Raw genomic sequence first — 18,815 nt, 5'->3', positions numbered from 1 at the left:
ACCTTTCTGGTTGAGCTAAACATGATCTTCTCCCTTCTTTTCACTTGGAGCACTAATAAGACTTTTGACCATTGCTTTCTTCTTTAAAGGGATTTTTCTGAGACTTATTTGGACTTTTCTAATATATCTGCATATAAAAGTGCTTGCATTAACAATCACCTATTATTAAAATAGTTTTTCATTAGGACAAATGTTCACTATGTCATCTTCAAATATCCATCATAGTTAAAAATGAATATACGGTAATATGCTTCCATGTAATGCTAGATGTGTTTCTCAGGTGGATCATTTCGGCATTTCCTCTGGCAAGTGTGTAAAGAACTGCAGAGCTCTTCTTTGTCCCTTCTGCTGCTGTGTCCCAGCTCTGCTGTTAATAAGAATAAGGTAAGACATCAGGGCGATGCTTTGTATCTTCAACCTACTATAATGAGGTGCAAGAAAAGATCATGAAAAGCCATGTATTTCTGCTGGTATTTGATCTTAATGTTCTAATACACATATGGCCTGATGCCTGTAGGCCCTGATTCATCAAGACTGGCATGAACAATGCTAGTCTTGATGAGGGGGCATGTTGAATCAGGAGCGTCTGACTACATTAATAGGAGCACTTGTCTTAATGAATCACGCGTATCTTAAAAAGGGCATGTGCCTTGTCACAAATCTTACGTCGGTGACTAGAGTAAGATTTCTGGCATAAGGCAGTAGCGTATCTAGGAGGGGGCAGCCGGGGCATATGCCCCGGGCGTAGCCGGCAGGGGGTGCAGTCAGGCCACCTAATGCTGCTGTCCAATGTGTCTCCCCCAGCGGCTGCGTTCTGCCGCCCCCTGGCATTTCTCTGAGCCCAAGGTGTCAAGCTGACACCCAGCTCAGAGAAGCTGCAGCGCACCGATTCCCAGCGTCGAAGCTCTGATCTCAGGGTCAGAGCGACGCCAGCAGCGTGATCAGGTCATGTGATCACACTTCTGACGTCGCTGCAGCTGCAGAGGCGCACATTGGTGGAAAGTGCTCTGTGCTTCAGAGCTGAAGACACTGAAGATGGAGTGGAGGTGAAGATTAATTGGGGGAGGGGTGATTTACTATGGGGGTGGGTGATATATTGTATGGCTGGGGGGTGACTTACTATGTGGGTGATTTATGCTATGACTGGGGGGTGATTTATGGTTTGGCTGGGGGTGATTTATGGTATGGCTGGGGGTGATTTACTATGGGGGCGATTTATGGTATGGCTAGGGGGTGATTTACTATGGGGGGGTGATTTATGGTATGGCTGGGGGTGATTTACTATGAGGGTGATTTATGGTATGGCGGGGGGCAATTTATGGTATGGCTAGGGGGTGATTTACTATGGGGATGATATATGGTATGACGGGGGTGATTTACTGTGGGGGGTGATTTATTGTATGGCTGGGGGAAAATTTAGTGTGGGGGAGATTTAGTGTGGGGGAAGGGGTGGGGGAGATTTTGTATGTGGGGGATTGCAGACACAGAATGGGGAGGATGGGTGCGTACGCAATATGGGGAGCGAAGGCGGGGAATGTATGCGGACACAGTATAGGGAGCGTGGGTGATATGATGTGTGCAGACACAGTATGGGGAATTGGGGGGATGTGTGAGGGTAAATATATCAGGAGACAGTATGGTTAGCAGGGGAATGTGAAAGCAGACAGTATGAGGAGGAGGAGGGGAGGGGGAAATAATGGGGGGAGAAAAGTGTGAGTGGGCACAGAATAGAGACTGAGTAGTGTGGGGGGACAGTGTAAGGTCACAGCCAGGAGGAAACAGTATGCCAAGGAGGGGGAGTGTGATGAGGGGGCACAGTATAGAGACTGGGCCTTATAGGGGGGACACTGTGTGAGAGGACAGTGTGAAGAGAAAGCCCAGTATGATAAAGGAGAGGGCAGTGTGGAGGGCATGTACTATAAGAGGGACAGTGTGGGGGTCATATTTTGTGCAGGGAATATAGTGAGGGGCAGTCAGTTATTCAGGGGCTCAGCACAGGGCAGATATTTTTTTTCAGCAGCATTATAATGACACTGCCATCTTTAAGGGCATCGTGTGGGGATGTGCGGCAGAAGACCGGAGAAGGTGGAAGTCTGCAGAGACGAGCTGTGGATGCGAAAAGTCATAATGGAGTCTGGACAAGATGAAGAAGAAAAGAAAGAGAACAACTCTAGAGACATGGTCATCTATCAGGTACCTGGATGTAAATGTTTTTTGTGATACTGACTAATTCTCGTATTTTTGTTTGTTAGGAGCGTTAAAGGGGTTGTTTAAGTTTGTGATGAGTCTCCAGTCATACTATGTGACTGCAGAATTCTGATTTCTCACAGTGCGCACTGCACTGTCTGGTGAGGGCGATTTGTATACTTGCGGTCACATGCTGACTAGACATGCGTGGCCTCACTTAATGTCAATAAATTGAGCGAGGCCGGACACATCTAGTCGGAATGTGGCCAGAAGTATACAAATCACATACTTGTGCAAGGCAGAATCCTAAAAGTGTGCAGTGCATGCACTGAGAATTCAGAAGCCTGTAGTCACATAGAGTGACTGCAGACTCATCTCAAACCCGGACAAGCCCTTTAATTATAAAATGAAGCCCTGTAGCCAATCCTAACAGTGAGTATTATACTCGCTGTCTGGATTCAGCTCTGCTTGCAGGTTCCAGCAGTCATCACATGGATGCCTCACTCATATGCAATTTTCATACTGTCACGTGACAACTCACTTCTCTCTCTGCTTCTCTGTTTTTCACTGAACATTGTCAGAATTAGGGAGAGCAGCTCGTCGGCACGTGACTAAGTGTGTAAATCGCATATGTGTTTGGGGTGGGTTGCAGGGAGCCACACTGAACTCTTGCCCTGGGTGCCAGAAAGCCTAGTTACACCTCTGGCTTAAGGGTATGCCACAACTCACCCTGAATTAGACGAGCTGTGGTACCACACCCCTGTCCCACCACAGCTTTACTCATTTGGGTGGAGCTGGGTGAAACTGGCTTGAAAATGCTAAAAGTCACAACATTTTTGCACAACCTCGAGATAACCCAAAAGTTTATGAAAATGTGTTATACTAAAATACTGGTGAAAACACTTTTATGAATCAGGGCTTAACTCTGGCGTTTCATACGCTAGTCTTAATTATGAGCATGCAGGAGTAAAATGCGCCTAATTCTTTAAGAGACTCATACTGCTTAATGAATTAGGCGCATCTTATCATTGACATGCACATCCCTGCAGCTCGCCAGAAATTTTACACCAGTCAGGGACTGGAGTAACATTTCTGGTGTAAGTTATGTCACAACCTTTGATGAATGTATCGGGTGGGCCTCCCCACCTCCTCTCACTTTGGTGGAACTGGCCGGTTCTTTCGTGATGATGCCAAAAGTCACAAACCTTTTTGAGTTTTGAAAAGGTTTTGCGACTTTTCAAAGTGTTTTATGTTAGAAATCTGGCAAAAACTGATGAATCAGAGTCTGTCTGGATAGGAAATGTAGTAAACAGGTAAGGGCATTGGACTTTAGTTTTCTATTATGCAGCTTAGACTAATGCCACATAAGACTAGATAAAAATGTAAGTTCTGCATTGATAAGACACTTGAGAAAAGGCCTGCACATATGATACAGAGTCCTGCCTTAAAGAAAAATAAAATACATATTGTCATCATTGACACAAATGCTCTTTCATAATATATGTCCTACCCACATATGCATGCTTGTGTTTTACAGGGGAAATACCTTCTTACTCCCACCCCTATAACCTATGCAGAGGAGCAGTTGCTCCATTTCTTTGGTCAGCTCCTGGGTATAGCTATCCGAGCCGACGTGCCCCTTCCTCTTGATCTCTTGCCTTGCTTTTGGAAGATGCTTGTGGGAGAACCATTGGATCCTGAAACTGATCTCTATGAAGCTGATATTCTAACCCACAACTACATCAAGAAGTTTGAAAATGTAAGTATCCCACTTAGTATCTATTTATTTCTTTACATAAGGTGGTTTGTCCCTTCTCTTGTGTCTACATAGCTTCCACACACTACAGAACATACACATCCCTGGAGCGTGGGCTTGAGAGCTGTAAAGCAACCAGTATTGTACTCTGAAGCGGACACATTTATCAAGCTAAATGCGCCAGAATTCTGGTGTAATGTGCTCCCAAAATCTGTCTTTCTTGACTAGCATCCTATTTATTTGCTTTAGACACTTTTTGTGCTATGTTATAAAAGGGGACATGGTCTTCCTGTAAATGGGTTTGACTTTCTGGAAAAGTGATCCAAAGTGTGATACCTTGGTCCAAAATTTAGGCACAAACTTGTGGCATAAATTAAGCCAACTGGTAGGTGGTGTAAGCTTAGATTAGATGGTAAAAACTAGTTAAAATTATATTTATCAAACAGCATGAACCACTATGATAAATCTGGCACATTTTAAGACTATCTACTCTTAAGTTTGCAATGCCAATAAGAATTAGACAGTGTTGATAAATCTGCAGTGTTTCCATTTAGTGGTCAATCACATTTCCCCATCTGACAAATCTGCGTGCGGCATATATTAGATGAAGCTTCACGACTGATGGCTCAAATTGTTGTCTAAGGTTTAGACTGGGCTCTCAAGATCTGGTGAAGGCAATGCCTTGGTGCTGCAGCATAACCTGATGTTCAGGATAAATGTTAGGTTCCTTTCCTGTAGGAGTAGAAGGCACAACTTGACAGACGTACACAGATTACTGACATTAACCATATTGAACACTGTAGGATCAATTAGAATATGATTCCGTGTCAGGGCATCACATAACATCAGTGCCCCACCTCACTAATGCTCTTGTGGCTGGATTGATAGCAATATCGTGTTATGTGTTTGGGTATAGTGATTTACTTATGCCTGCGTTTGTGTCCTTGTTATCTGGTACATGAAAGTAACGACTCTAATCTGTCACTTTTCTGTTTTGATAGGTAAATGATGAGGCTGAACTGGAAACTCTCTGCGCTGAAATCGCATCACAACATCTTCCTACTGAGAGCCCAGAGTCCCCCAACAAGCCAAGCTGTAAATTTACTTATCCAACTATGACCGGGGAGGTGGTTGAACTGTGTGCAAATGGGAGACACATTCCTGTTATGTAAGTACCTGATGCAATGACACTTGTCAATAGGGATCATTAAACGGAACCTGTTATTAGATTCTTAATGCCTGATCTGCGGGCAGCATGAATCAGAGCCTTGCTGAGCGAGTGCAGCCAGGTATATTTTACTCTGAAACATTGCAGGGTTTCAGAGAAAACATGGCTTGCTCAGACGGCAGGTGCTATAAGAAGAGACCTGACTAGTCTGATGATGTCCATGGCTGGGTTTCCCCACACCGCTCTAGTAAATTGACAGGTCTCTTTTGTGTGTAAATATGAAGAGAACTGTCAATCAACTCTAGAGGGTTGGGGAGAAGCCGGCTGGGGGCCACACTGAACTTGTCCTATCTCCCTATAGACCCCAGCCATCTTTTCAAACTTTTTTTTTTTCTAAAATGCCGCTGCTATTTAGAGTAAAACATCTTGGCTGTCATTGCCAGGCTCTGATTAGGGCAACATGAATCTAGTGGCAGTTTCTTTTTAAGAAATCCTCAGAATTAATAGCAATAAAAGTAGATATTGTCCAAGTTTATACCTACAGACATTTCTAAAATTGTAGGGGAGACGCTTCCAGTGGAAGCCATAGTTTCCTTGACCGTTTCTTAGATGCCTGATGCCTTTAGCTGTCAGTGGTCTGTAGAGACGACATTTGCCAACCAGTACTTTCCTCTAACACTGACACATTCCACTGTGACCTCTGTTAACTGTGATGACGTGGGGGCCTGAACTAGGATTAGTGATGGTTGTATTTCTACTTGTACTTGTGGTGAGATGGGCCATACATGAATTAAAAAAAATGGCTTGAGCCTATGAGACCCTGGACATTAAAGAAGACCTAGACTAGTGCAGTATTTACTTGCAAGATAGCAAATATTCCCAAGTACTATTGTCACTGAGACTATTCTTACCTCCCAGTTAATGGCATGGATTTCTTTAGGGTACGTCCAGATGGTGTGGCCAGCTGCATGTGCCCAAAACTGGACTCGCTATGATGGCCAATTGCCATACGATTTTCTTTTCCAATCGTGCCGCTGTTGTCCCAGAATTGGTGGGTGGAAGGTCCACTGCACCACCGCCGCACTGTCTGTACTTATCTTTAGGCTGCTCTAATTTTCTTTTTTTCAGAATTTTATCCAACTTTAATAAATAAGGTTTCAATCCCTTTAATGCCATATTTATGCAACGAATCACCTCAGTTTAGAAATATGTTTAGTGTTGAATAAACTAAGTTTGAGTAAATGTCATATTTCGTAAAGTACCCTAGTCTTAGTTGCAGGAGCATATGGAAATAAAACCTAAATGTTTTGAATACAGTGGTTAGCACTGCAGTCTTGCAGTACTGGGGTCCTGGGTTCAAATCCCACCATGGACAACATCTGCAAGGAGTTTGCATGTTCTCCCTGTGTTTGTGTTGGTTTCCTCTGGGTTTTCCGGTTTCCTCCCACACTCCAAAGACATACTGATAGGGAATGTAGATTGTGAGCCCCAATGGGGACAGTGCCCATAATGTCTGTGAAGTGCTGTGGAATTAATGGCGCTATATAGGTGAGTAAAATAAATAAATTTATGTATGGCTTTATTGCAGCTGGGAGAACAAGGATATATACGCAGCAGGAATCCGTAATCTGCGTATGCGTGAGCTAAAGAACCAGGAATGTATGAATGCTGTACGTGCCGGTCTGGGCTCGATCATTCCCCTGCAGCTTCTAACCAGCCTAACAGCCCTAGAGATGGAGCTTAGAACATGTGGGCTACCATTTATCAATCTGGAGTTTTTAAAGGTATAGGTCTTACAAAGCAAGCAAGATTAGACCACAGAACGGTGAATTATTTTGTTATATCCCTCAATGTTCCATTTCTTTGTCCTGTTCTAGGCTCACACCATGTATCAAGTCGGTCTAATGGAGACTGATCAGCACATTGAGTTTTTCTGGTGTGCTTTGGAGATGTTTACTCAGGAAGAACTTTGTAAGTTCATTAAATTCGCCTGCAATCAGGAGCGCATTCCCTTCACATGCCCTTGTAAAGATGGGGGGCCAGATACTGCACACGTTCCTCCTTACCCCATGAAGATTGCACCACCTGATGGAGCCACAGGTATTCACTGATAAGTGACCGTAAGGTCTTCTGTATTTTGATAGATCATTGTATAGTGCTGAAGTCTATGCACAGAACACAACAGAGATCTCATATTAGCTAATGATTAAAATATATTTTTCAGGTTCCCCAGATTCCAGGTACATCCGTGTGGAGACCTGCATGTTCATGATAAAGCTCCCGCAGTACTCTTCCCTCGAGATCATGCTGGAGAAACTGAGGCATGCCATTCATTATCGAGAAGACCCACTCAGTGGTTGACCCTGATCCTAACAAATCAAAGGAAAAATCTGAAAAGACCAGACTGTTTATATGGGAGCCCTTCTAGCTCACAAGCTTACCCCATGGACAGAACTCTGAAGATTACTGAACTCTTTGTTTTGTTCTGCCCAAACCTGCACATTTACCTTTGTATTTGTGAAGTCTCTGGTGGGGTTTTTGCCTTGTTTGTGAATTGGTTGTAGAATAATTTTAGTAGTGATGCTGTGAGCAGATGACTCAATTTACTCCTCAGATTCTACAGAAGAGTCTCTGAACTCTTGATGTTTGGGGTATAAGTAAAAAAATATATATAAATAGTTATTTTATACATTGAATGGAGGAACATGAACAAATGAAAACTAGGTTATCTGTAAATAAGAATACACAAGTTAATATAATTTAATGATAAATTATTTCCAGAGTACAGGAATGTAACACACTGGATATAGAGCTGTGAAAAAGTTTGTTATTTTTTTATTTTAGTTATGTAGCTCAATAGTATTTAAGTTATTCTAGTTCTACTAAGTACTGGATACTGCTGGTTGTGAACAGTCCCATGCTTAAGGGAATTCAGCATTAATATTCTGAGCTTTCCTCTGTATATAGGAGTACGAGCTGCACAAGAACTTTTCTTTTTGTGGTTTTCTTATGTTTTTTTTTTTTTTTTTTCAATTTAAACTATTGGTTTAATTTGAGGTTTGCTGGTTTATTTTTGGGCTGTGAGGGGTTCAGCTGAGGGTGAACATTCACTGGAGAACTTGAATTTGTGGCCTTATGCTGGGGAGAATTGGAAGGTGTTGGAACAGATGCAGAGTTCTACACAACGCACTGTATTTATTAAGGGCTCGGACCTTATGCAGCACGGAAATTGCAGAAGCCCCTCCAACTTTGTGATCATCATAATAAGCACATGACATTACATTTGTCAATGGAAATGTGTTCATCTCTGAGGAGTTTCCCATTGGATCAGCAAGTTAAGAATTAGAGTTTATGCTACAGATCCAATGCTGACCGAAAGTATTACGCGATCACCCATCACATGGATAAGCTAAATTAATATTTATAACCTGTTCCCAATAAGTGAGTAAAACATGTAGTAACACTATAGAAGAAAAGCGCAGCATTGCACTAACCCTATGTCAGGAATAAATACCTTGTTTTCCAGTAAATGTATTACCTTGTTGATGCATTTTAATGTAAAGTTTTTGCCATAAAGAAATTTTAGTGGGAAGATGCACCTTAACTAGTTAGATGATTGGTATTTTTTAATCTGATCTTCACTGAATATTGGTGCATATAATCCCTTGCTACCAAGAAGATAATAACTAATCTCAAAGATGATAGGAAACTTTTCGTTGATGCCTTATTGCAATTCAACCTTTGGACTAGAAATGCTTCTGAGTGGTGGCAGCCCCCTTTCTCCAGCTCAGAATATGTTTGCATATGCCGGGACGCTGTATTACTTTCTATGCAGAGACGCCAGTGCAGCACAGCAGTGACCAGTCCGCTCTCCGCTTTAACATTATACTCGTCCTTTTATGATGCTGCTATAATTCATCTTACAAGGCATCCATAGGTGGTGTCTGATTAGAAATAGCCCAGATCATTATTACGGCTGCCACCTTCTTATTAAATGGCCTCATGATATTGTTTGTGCTGAGAAAGAACACGACCAATTAAAAGGCATCCGCTAAGGAAACTGAGATGTGAAAGCCTTAATCTAGAAATGAGAAAGGGGCTAAACAGCCAGAACTGCTGCTTTTCACCAACACTACAGTCCCAAATAAACCCCACCAGTCTTGCCAAATACAAGGCTTATTATATAGCACTTCAGTTGGAGAGTGGCGTACCAGACATAAAAACACTTTACCAATGGGTTTTAGTGCAACATATCTACTTTTCAAGCCCTAAAAAAGTTTGCTGTACAGTTGATGTATATTTATTATTGCAGTTATCTATGGTTGCATTTAACAAATCCTTTAACGCAATGCCATTCCCCTTGTCTGTACCGGTATTTAAAAAAAAAAAAAAAAAAAATGAAAAAAATGCTGTGTAAATGAAGCATACTAAACAAGGAAAGTGTCATGAGAATAAAAAAAATGATTTTGAATGTCCTCCGGTTTGACACTTTTTTTTTCTTTATTGCATACACTATATAGTAGAGGTTGGTAAAAAGATTGACTGGAACTAGTGTAGCAGTATAAACAAATACCATATATAAGGAGTGTATTCACATATATTAATCCATAATACAGTTTTTCAGTCAAGTGAATGCCCTTTCCATCCAAGAAACGGCCAAATAGCTCAGATGGAAGGTGCTTTCAACCCTTCCAGAGGAACCTAACCCAGCAAAGTATAAGCTATAATAGCTTTGTTGGCCGCCCTACCACTATTTGTGCTCTGAATCAGAATAAACAATTTGTCTTCCTCCAATTTGAAGTGTGGATTTCACATTACAAGACATAACCAGTAGAGATGAGTGGATAGATTTAGAGTGGAATTTCCTAAAATTCGCAGTTCCCCTCGAAATCGAACACTTTGCGATTTCATTCATGAAGATCGGACAAAATGAAAAGGTGTCCAGCGATATTTCACACACACATGAAAACCCAGAGAGTAGGCTAATGGTGTCAGGAGCAGCCACGCGGGCTTCACCATGAAGCCCTGCAGGTATTGCAACACATGGACTACTGATTACCAATCACGGGGGCTATCACAGGCAGTACAATAGATGTTGGTCAGCCAAGGAGTGCCATTTTCTGCATTATACAGTGCAGGGATAGGAGGTCAGAGCGAACGACTCATTCCATGTACGGACAGGAAAAGGCCAAATCTGCATTGTGGTCTACTACTTTCAGTGCTCAAGCAGATTGAAAATGGGAGGGCTAGTCTTAGTCTGTGTATACTAATCCAAAGATTTAAGTAATACATACACGTACGGAAAGTATTCAGACCCCTTTAAATTTTTCACTCTTTGTGTAGTGGGGTAAAAGTGTATTGTACATGAATACTCTGTGTATCTAGAGTGAATCAGGAGGATCTCACATTCAGTAGCTCAGGAACACTTCATGGTCTTCAAAAAATTAAAATCCCATATGTTGTAAAATATTGTATGATTGTATAAATTGTATTAGATAATTAGCCAATCTTATGGAATAATAGTAATAAAATAATAATGTTTATTTTTATATAGCGCGAATATACTTAAAATCATGTACAGTGGGTACGGAAAGTATTCAGACCCATTTAAATTTTTCACTCTTTGTTTCATTGCAGCCATTTGGTAAATTGTAAAAAGTTCATTTTACTCTGTCGCCTCATTGGGGGACACAGGACCATGGGTGTTATGCTGCTGTCCACTAGGAGGCGACACTATGCATAATCTGAAAAAGATTAACCGTGGCTCCTCCTCTGCAGTTTACACCCCTGGACGGCATCAGCCTTCTCCAGTTTTTGCTTAGTGTCGCATAGGAGGCATACCTAAAACTTTTACTCCGTTTTCACCGACGGGATTATAGATGAAGAAAAGTGGGTCTACTGCGAGACTCCCGGCATGGCTCCTTCCTCGGCCCCTTATTACGGGGTGCACGGTTGAAGTCGAGATGGCTATTCCCCATGTCGCTCGTTCCCCAGCCCCTCGGGTGCTGGTTCGAAGTCGAGACCCCCCTCCTTCCCCAATTCCTTTTGGTTTCTGGGTTGAGGTCGAGGTGAGGATATAGCCCCCTGATGGTGACAGCAGCACCTCCCTAATCCCCCCCTGGGGGTATTAGGTTGAAACGCCTCAGGTAGGGCCTGTACAGGCAGCAGCAGCCAGCACACTACGGCTGAATCCAGAGACCCCAGCCCTGCTGCGGGCTCCTGTCGGGGCCGGGGGGAGTGCAGGCAGGCATGACACACATACTGGACCTAAAACAGCTCAACAAATATCTACGGGTACGTCACTTCCGCATGGAGTCCCTTCGGTCCATCATTGCGTCCATGGAAAAGGGAGAATTTCTCGCCTCCATAGACATACAAGACGCATACCTGCATATACCAATTGCACCCGCCCATCAGAAATTTCTCAGGTTCGCAATCGACTAGGACCACTACCAGTTTGTGGCTCTCCCATTCGGACTCGCCACAGCTCCCAGAGTGTTTACCAAAGTCATGGCAGCCACCATGGACATCCTGCACTCCAGAGGCATAGTAGTCGTTCCATACCTGGACGATCTCCTTATCAAGGCTTCCACCTTCAAGGACTGCCAGCTCAGCGTCTCAATCACAATAGACATTCTGAGTCGCCTGGGCTGGTTAGTCAACCTACAAAAGTCATCACCAACCCCGAGTCAGTCTCTGACCTTCCTGGGAATGCTATTCAACACCTTCAGGGGTCTAGTGCTCCTTCCCAAGGACAAGGCACTGCCTCTCCGTCTAGGAGTTCGCACCCTCCTCAGCAAACCCCCTTGATCTCTCCGGTTTGCCATGAGAGTCCTTGGCAGGATGGTGGCGGCAATAGAAGCGGTCCCATTTGCCCAGCTTCACCTCAGGCCTCTCCAACTAGCCATCCTCAAGTCATGGGACAGGAACCCTTTTTCTCTCGACAGGGAGTTCCAGCTGACGTCGTCAACCAGGAGGTCCCTGCACTGGTGGCTCAAGCCAACCTCACTAACAAAGGGGAAATCCTTTCTCACGGGTCAATGGAAGGTTCTGACCACCGACGTGTGCCTGACGGGTTGGGGTGCGGTACACCTACACCACAGAGCACAGGGCAAGTGGTCCCCGGCGGAAGCGACCATGCCCATCAACATCTTGGAAATTCGTGCCATCCTCCTGGCATTGAGAGCCATCACTTACTGGCAGCCTCTCACATCAGAGTACAGTCGGACAATGCCACGGCTGTGGCATATGTGAATCACCAAGGGGGGACCCGCAGTGCCCAGGCGATGCGAGAAGTGACACACATTCTCCACTGGGCGGAAGATACAGGTTCGGGTCTCTCTGCGGTCCACATTCCGGGTGTGGACAACTGGGAAGCAGACTTCCTCAGCCGGCAAGGTATGGACTCGGGAGAGTGGTCTCTCCATCCCGAAGTTTTTCGACAGATCTGCCATCGCTGGGGGACTCCGGACGTGGACCTAATGGCATCCCACTTCAATGCCAAGGTCTCCAACTTCATGGCCAGAACACACGACCTGCAGGCGCTAGGAGCGGACGCCCTGGTTCAGGACTGGACCCAGTTCCAGCTCCTGTACATTTTTCCACCTCTCCCCCTGATATCCAGAGTGGTGAGGAAGATCAAGCAAGAGGGAGTTCCAACCATCCTAATCGCACCGGACTGGCCCAGACGTACATGGTACGCCGACATCGTACAGCTCACAGCAGACGTCCCCTGGCGTCTCCCCGACCGCCCGGATCTTCTGTCACAAGGCCCGTTCTACCACCAGAACTCGGGGGCCCTCAATTTGACGGCGTGGCCATTGAGACCTGGGTTCTAACCCAGTCAGGGTTCTCGCCGGACGTCATTGGAACCATGATCAGCGCACAGAAGCCAACCTCTGCTAAGATTTATTACCGTACCTGGAAAGCCTTCTTTACCTGGTGCGAATCTCGTGGCCAGACCCCATTCCCTTATTCCCTCCCCAGGGTACTTGGGTTTCTCCAATCGGGTCTGGAGGCCAGACTCCCTGGCCTCCCTTAAGAGCCAGGTGTCAGCTCTCAGTGCTTTTTCAGAGGTGCATTGCTAACAAGCCGCAAGTAAGGACATTTCTTCAGGGGGTTTCCCGATTGGTTCCCCCCTACAGACGACCACTAGAAACGTGGGACCTCAACCTGGTGCTGACAGCATTGCAGGAAACACCCTTTGAACCCCTTAGGGAAGTCCCACTCCGCCTTCTATCCCAGAAAGTGGTTTTCCTGGTGGCAATCACCTCGCTACGCAGGGTGTCTGAACTGACAGCACTCTCCTGCAGACGGCCCTTCCTGGCTTTTTACCAGGACAAGGTAGTTCTCCATACGGTCCCATCCTTCCTTCCGAAGGTTGTGTCCAACTTCCAAATCAATGAGGAAATTTCACTGCCATCCCTCTGTCCGGTCCAGGTTCATAGAGTGGAGAAGGCTCTGCAGACGCTTGACCTTGTCAGGGCATTGCGTATCTATGTGTCTAGGACTGCGCCCTTCCGTTAGTCTGATTCTCTTTTCCTTCTTCTGGAAGGCAGCCGCAAGGGTCTGCCAGCTTCCAAAGCTACCCTTGCCAGGTGGATCAAATCCACCATACAAGAGGCCTACCGCCTCAAAAATTCTCCTCTTCCAGCAGGTATTACAGCACACTCTACACGTGCGGTAGGGGCCTCCTGGGCCATTCGGCACAAGTGTGTAAGGCAGCCACCTGGACTAGCCTACACACGTTTACCAAACACTACAGGGTTCATACCCAGTCCTCAGCAGACGCGAGCCTGGGTAGACGTATTCTGCAGGCGGCGGTACCCCAATTGTAGGGGCCTGTCTACACAATATTCGTCCATTGCTTCCCACCCAGGGACTGCTTTGGGACGTCCCATGGTCCTGTGTCCCCCAATGAGGCGACAGAGTAAAGGAGATTTTTGTGCACTCACCGTAAAATCTTTCTCTTAGCCTCTAATTGGGGGACACAGCTCCCACCCTGTTGCCCGTTCCGGGCCGTTGTTATGTTGAGTTCTCATATTGGTTGTTTTTTTTAGCTCGTACATAGTTGCCTTCTTATAGGCATGGTTATGTTATCCATGTTACGTTCCTCCTAATGCATTTGCACAAAACTGGAGAAGGCTGATGTCGTCCAGGGTTGTATACTGAAGAGGAGGAGCCACGGTTAATCTTTTTCTGATTATGCATAGTGTCGCCTCCTTGTGGACAGCAGCATAACACCCATGGTCCTGTGTCCCCCAATTAGAGGCTAAGATAAAGAGATTTTACGGTGAGTACACAAAAATCTCCTTTTTCTCATTAAAGTACACTCTGCACCCCATCTTGACTGAAAAAAAACAGAAATGTAGACATTTTAGCAAATTTATTAAAAAAGAAAAACTGAAATATCACATGGTCATAAGTATTCAGACCCTTTGCTCAGTATTGAGTAGAGGCACCCTTTTGAGCTAGTACAGACATGAGTCTTCTTGGGAATGATGCAACAAGTTTTTCACACCTGGATTTGGGGATCCTCTGGCATTCTTCCTTGCAGATCCTCTCCAGTTCCTTCAGGTTGGATGGTGAACATTGGTGGACAGCCATTTTCAGGTCTCTCCAGAGATGCTCAATTGGGTTTAGGTCAGGGCTCTGGATGGCCCAGTCAAGAATGGTCACAGAGTTGTTCTGAAGCCACTCCTTTGTTATTTTAGCTGTGAGCTTGGGGTCATTATCTTGTTGGAAGGTGAACCTTCGGCCAAGTCTGAGGTCCAGAGCACTCTGGAAGAGGTTTTCATCCAGGATCTCTCTGTACTTGGTCGCATTCATGTTTCCTTCAATTGCAACTAGTCGTCCTGTCCCTGCAGCTGAAAAACACCCCCATAGCATAATGCTTCCACCACCATGTTTCATTGTTGGGAATGTATTGGGCAGGTGATGAGCAGTGCCTGGTTTTCTCCACACATACCGCTTAGAATTATCACCAAAAAGTTCTATCTTCGTCTCATCAGACCAGAGAATCTTATTTCTCAGTCTGGGAGTCCTTCATGTGTTTTTGAGCAAACTCTATGTGGGCTTTCATTTGTCTTGCACTGAGGAGAGGCTTCCGTCGGGCCACTCTGCCATAAAGGCCCGACTGGTGGAGGGCTGCAGTGAAAGTTGACTTTGTGGAACTTTCTCCCATCTCCCTACTGCATCTCTGGAGCTCAGCCACAATGATCTTGGGGTTCTTCTTTACCTCTCTCACCAAGGGTCTTCTCTCACGGTTGCTCAGTTTGGCTGGACGGCCAGCTCTAGGAAGACTTCTGGTGGTCCCAAACTTCTTCCATTTAAGGATTATGGAGGCCACTGTGCTCTTAGGAACGTTGAGTAATGCAGAAATTCTTTTGTAACCTTGGCCAGATCTGTGCCTTGCCACAATTCTGTCTCTGAGCTCCTTGGGTAGTTCCTTTGAGCTCATGATTCTCATTTGGTCTGACACGCACTGTGAGCTGTGAGGTCTTATATAGACAGGTGTGTGCCTTTCCAAATCAAGTACTATCAGTTACAGCTGGACTCCAATGAAGGAGTAGAACCATCTCAAGGAGGATCATAAGGAAATGGACAGCATGTGACTTAAATATGCGTGTCTGAGAAAAGGGTCTGAATACTTATGACAATGTGATATTTCAGTTTTTCTTTTTTAATAAATTTGCAAAAATGTCTACATTTCTGTTTTTTCAGTCAAGATGGGGTGCAGAGTGTACTTTAATGAGAAAAAAAATTAACTTTGTTTCATTGCAGCCATTTGGTAAATTCTAAAAAGTGAAAAATTTACAGGGGTCTGAATACTTTCCGTACCCACTGTAGGTAGGTGCTGTATAGTCACTCAGCGTGACTGAATTGGTTAATCCAACAAACAAGGAGAGCAGTATTAAACCCCCTCCATTCTTTTTCTTTTCAGGACAATTATTGGCTTTTTTGTATTGAGATCAAATTTAGGGAGAATTCAGTGAACTTGAATTTCAAAGTGTCCGCTCAATCATTAGATATTTACACAAGTACAACTTGCTTTTGAGATCAACACAGTAAGAAGTAAGGACAATTTCCTAAAGCCTCTGAAATTTGGAAGACTCCTTAGGAAGGGAGGTCAGGTCTGGCTACTAAACCTTTAATTTAAAACTAGTAAAGGAGGATTAATGGAAGTTGCCAGTAAATCACCGAACCTCCTATAAATTTAGAGAACCCAGCAGTCCGGATTCAAAGGGACTTACTTATCTACATTAAGGACCAAATTAAAGTCTCACCAGGGCCAGGGTAACAAATAATTATCCAAGGTAGTTAATAAGTTTATGATGAAATAAGACCTATTGAAGGAGAAAATTGGATTCATACAATCTGCTGCCATACATTACATTCTCTGCTTACAAACCATTAGCTACATAACAAAACGTTCAATAAACACATGCGGATTCACCTGCGGTCATATATTGCAGCGTCCAAAACGCGGCCTGACCGGATAGTGTGCATATACCCTAATAATGCCAAACAGGACATTGGGACAAGAGATTAGTATTTCTAGAAGAACCACAGGTTGTTTTTTTGGTAACCCTGTAACAACAAAAGAACCCTTCCCTGATTCTCCTGAATTTTCCAGTACAGCTTGAATAGGTGAAGTCTTGAGAAAAAGCAGATTCCTTTCTAATGTCCCCAGAAGAGGAAAAAAAATACACTATTTTGTCTGCTTTGGTTGAAAATAACAACTAATTGACCAATAGAAACTGGTTTAAGTTAAATGTTTACCGCCAAAGTAAGTTTATAAAGGGGCTGTCTAACGCTGAAATAATTTTTTTGTTTTGGTGGGGGAATGGGAGCATCCAAAGGTCTGGTCCAGAAGCAATGTTTGCATTATTTGGAAGTCAACGAGGTCACTCCAGCAAAGAGCATCTTATGAGATACTCTTCTAGTCATCTAACTGCTGCACTGGCTCTGTTCGATTTTCGATTGGAGCAGACATTGCTGTAGGATGAAGGACAGAACTCCGGAGTAGTTTGCCTCGGTTTGTATTATAACATTCACGTTTTAAAGGGAACCTGTCACCAGAAAAAACTATATTAACCTGCAGACATGCTGATAATCTGCAGGCTTATAGCGTTACTAACCTGCTGGCGTCTGCACGTAGCCGAACACTGCGGAGAGCAAATTAACTTTATTTCACACCCCTTCCCCCCACCCTCCCGGCAGCATTTGATTTCAGTCACAAGGGTGGTGCCAGTGCTGGTTCAGTCACTGCACCGTGTAGACAGAGCGGCGGCTGTAACCGCGCCACTGATCCTGACTGACAGCAGATCCTAATGCAGAGCGAATGTCAGTCAGGTCTCTATACTCAAGAGTGCTGACTGAAACCAGAACACTGCGGGGGGAGGGGGATAAAGTTAATTTTGAGGGAGTACAGTATTGACTTTTTCCCCTGCATGACATTGGCCAATCATAAGCAGAAGCCAGGGTTCATGCCCGAGAGAATGCCAGACCCAGCTTTCTCTGTGTGAGACCTGTAATGACAGCCCTGCTTTCCTCACTGATCTCACTGCCAGCATTTCCTATGATTACAAATGAGGAAGGGAGTAGAGCAGAGCTGTCAGTCATTACAAACACCTCAGCAAATAAAGCTCTCAACCCACAGAACTGTCAGCTCTGCTCTACTTTCCCTTCTCCCACACTGACAGTGCATGGGATGAAAACTGTACATGCAGAGGTGTTTGTAATGAGACAAAGCTCTGCTTTACTCCCCCCTTCTCCACTGGTGATCACAGTGTACATAGCTACCAAACATGTTCCGGCTTCTAATTACTCACTTCTCTGACATCTTCATCGCTCCGTAGCTGCTCATCCTTGGTGGGGCAGGGGCACTTCTCTCTGCTCAGTACATAAATTATATTATTCACTTTTTCTTTATCCTGTGATCAGGGCTCTCTGGGACCCAAACTCCCATCTCCATGTTCGCAAGCTGTACCTCTATCTAGGAGCCACAGCCCACAATGATGTGGAAAGGAGAATTTGGTAATCTTGACCTCTATTGCAGGTAGTGAACCCAGCAGCAGATTATACATGCCAATAAAAATATGTTGTGTTTAACAATCAATGTATTTCTATGGTCCCTGTATAGTGAGGTGAAGAAAATTATTTTTTTTTGTTCTTATAAAAGTAGTAATAAGTCTTTTCTTCTTTTTTGGGAGTGTCCCCAGATCCCAAACCCACAAATTTAACATTACAGGCAGGAGCTAAAGCTACTGAGCCACAGGCTCTACTGATGTAATGAGAATTTTGTATACTTGGTCTGTACTACAGGCTCTGATTCCACAGACAGATTGTACTGATATATTGTACACAGCAGTGTATTTGTATTCTAGAGGGAGAATAAAAGTTTTTTTTTCATCTTCTAAAATTACTAAAAACGATAAACACTTGATAATGAAAAAAATATTGTTATTTTTAATGCAATTTTTTAAAAAATAATAAACATCATCAATCCGAAAATAACAGACACATTTAGTGTCCCTGTAATCGTCACGACCCACACAACACAGCCATCAGATTATTTACGGGAATCTGTAAGTGACGTAAAAAAAATGGTGTGATTAATACTTTTTTTTTCATGGGTTTAATGGAGAAAAAATAATAAAACTGTAACGCTGAGGCCATGTTCACATGTAGCGTAAATGCTGC

General features: G+C 44.1%; 1 protein-coding gene across 2 annotated transcripts in view; it reads left to right on the top strand.

Moving 5' to 3' along the window:
• HECTD4 (HECT domain E3 ubiquitin protein ligase 4) overlaps window positions 1–9,525 on the top strand; it is a 214,682-nt gene extending 205,157 nt beyond the window's left edge. For both annotated transcript variants that reach the window (XM_073676353.1, XM_073676352.1), the window contains exons 71-76: window positions 281–384; window positions 3,725–3,946; window positions 4,945–5,111; window positions 6,700–6,895; window positions 6,989–7,211; window positions 7,336–9,525. In XM_073676353.1, coding sequence (XP_073532454.1) covers window positions 281–384; window positions 3,725–3,946; window positions 4,945–5,111; window positions 6,700–6,895; window positions 6,989–7,211; window positions 7,336–7,472 — 1,049 coding nt within the window. In that variant the 3' untranslated portion in view covers window positions 7,473–9,525. The remainder of the gene's footprint in view (window positions 1–280; window positions 385–3,724; window positions 3,947–4,944; window positions 5,112–6,699; window positions 6,896–6,988; window positions 7,212–7,335) is intronic.
• Window positions 9,526–18,815: the final 9,290 nt, after the last annotated feature.

This window comes from Phyllobates terribilis, unplaced genomic scaffold (genome assembly GCF_046119375.1).
Source record: "Phyllobates terribilis strain yellow unplaced genomic scaffold, ASM4611937v1 Scaffold_1__5_contigs__length_1240528914, whole genome shotgun sequence".
Classification (NCBI taxonomy): Eukaryota; Metazoa; Chordata; class Amphibia; order Anura; family Dendrobatidae; genus Phyllobates; species Phyllobates terribilis.
The sequence above is the reverse complement of the archived record's forward strand: the minus strand, read 5'-3'. Positions and strand labels throughout refer to the sequence as shown.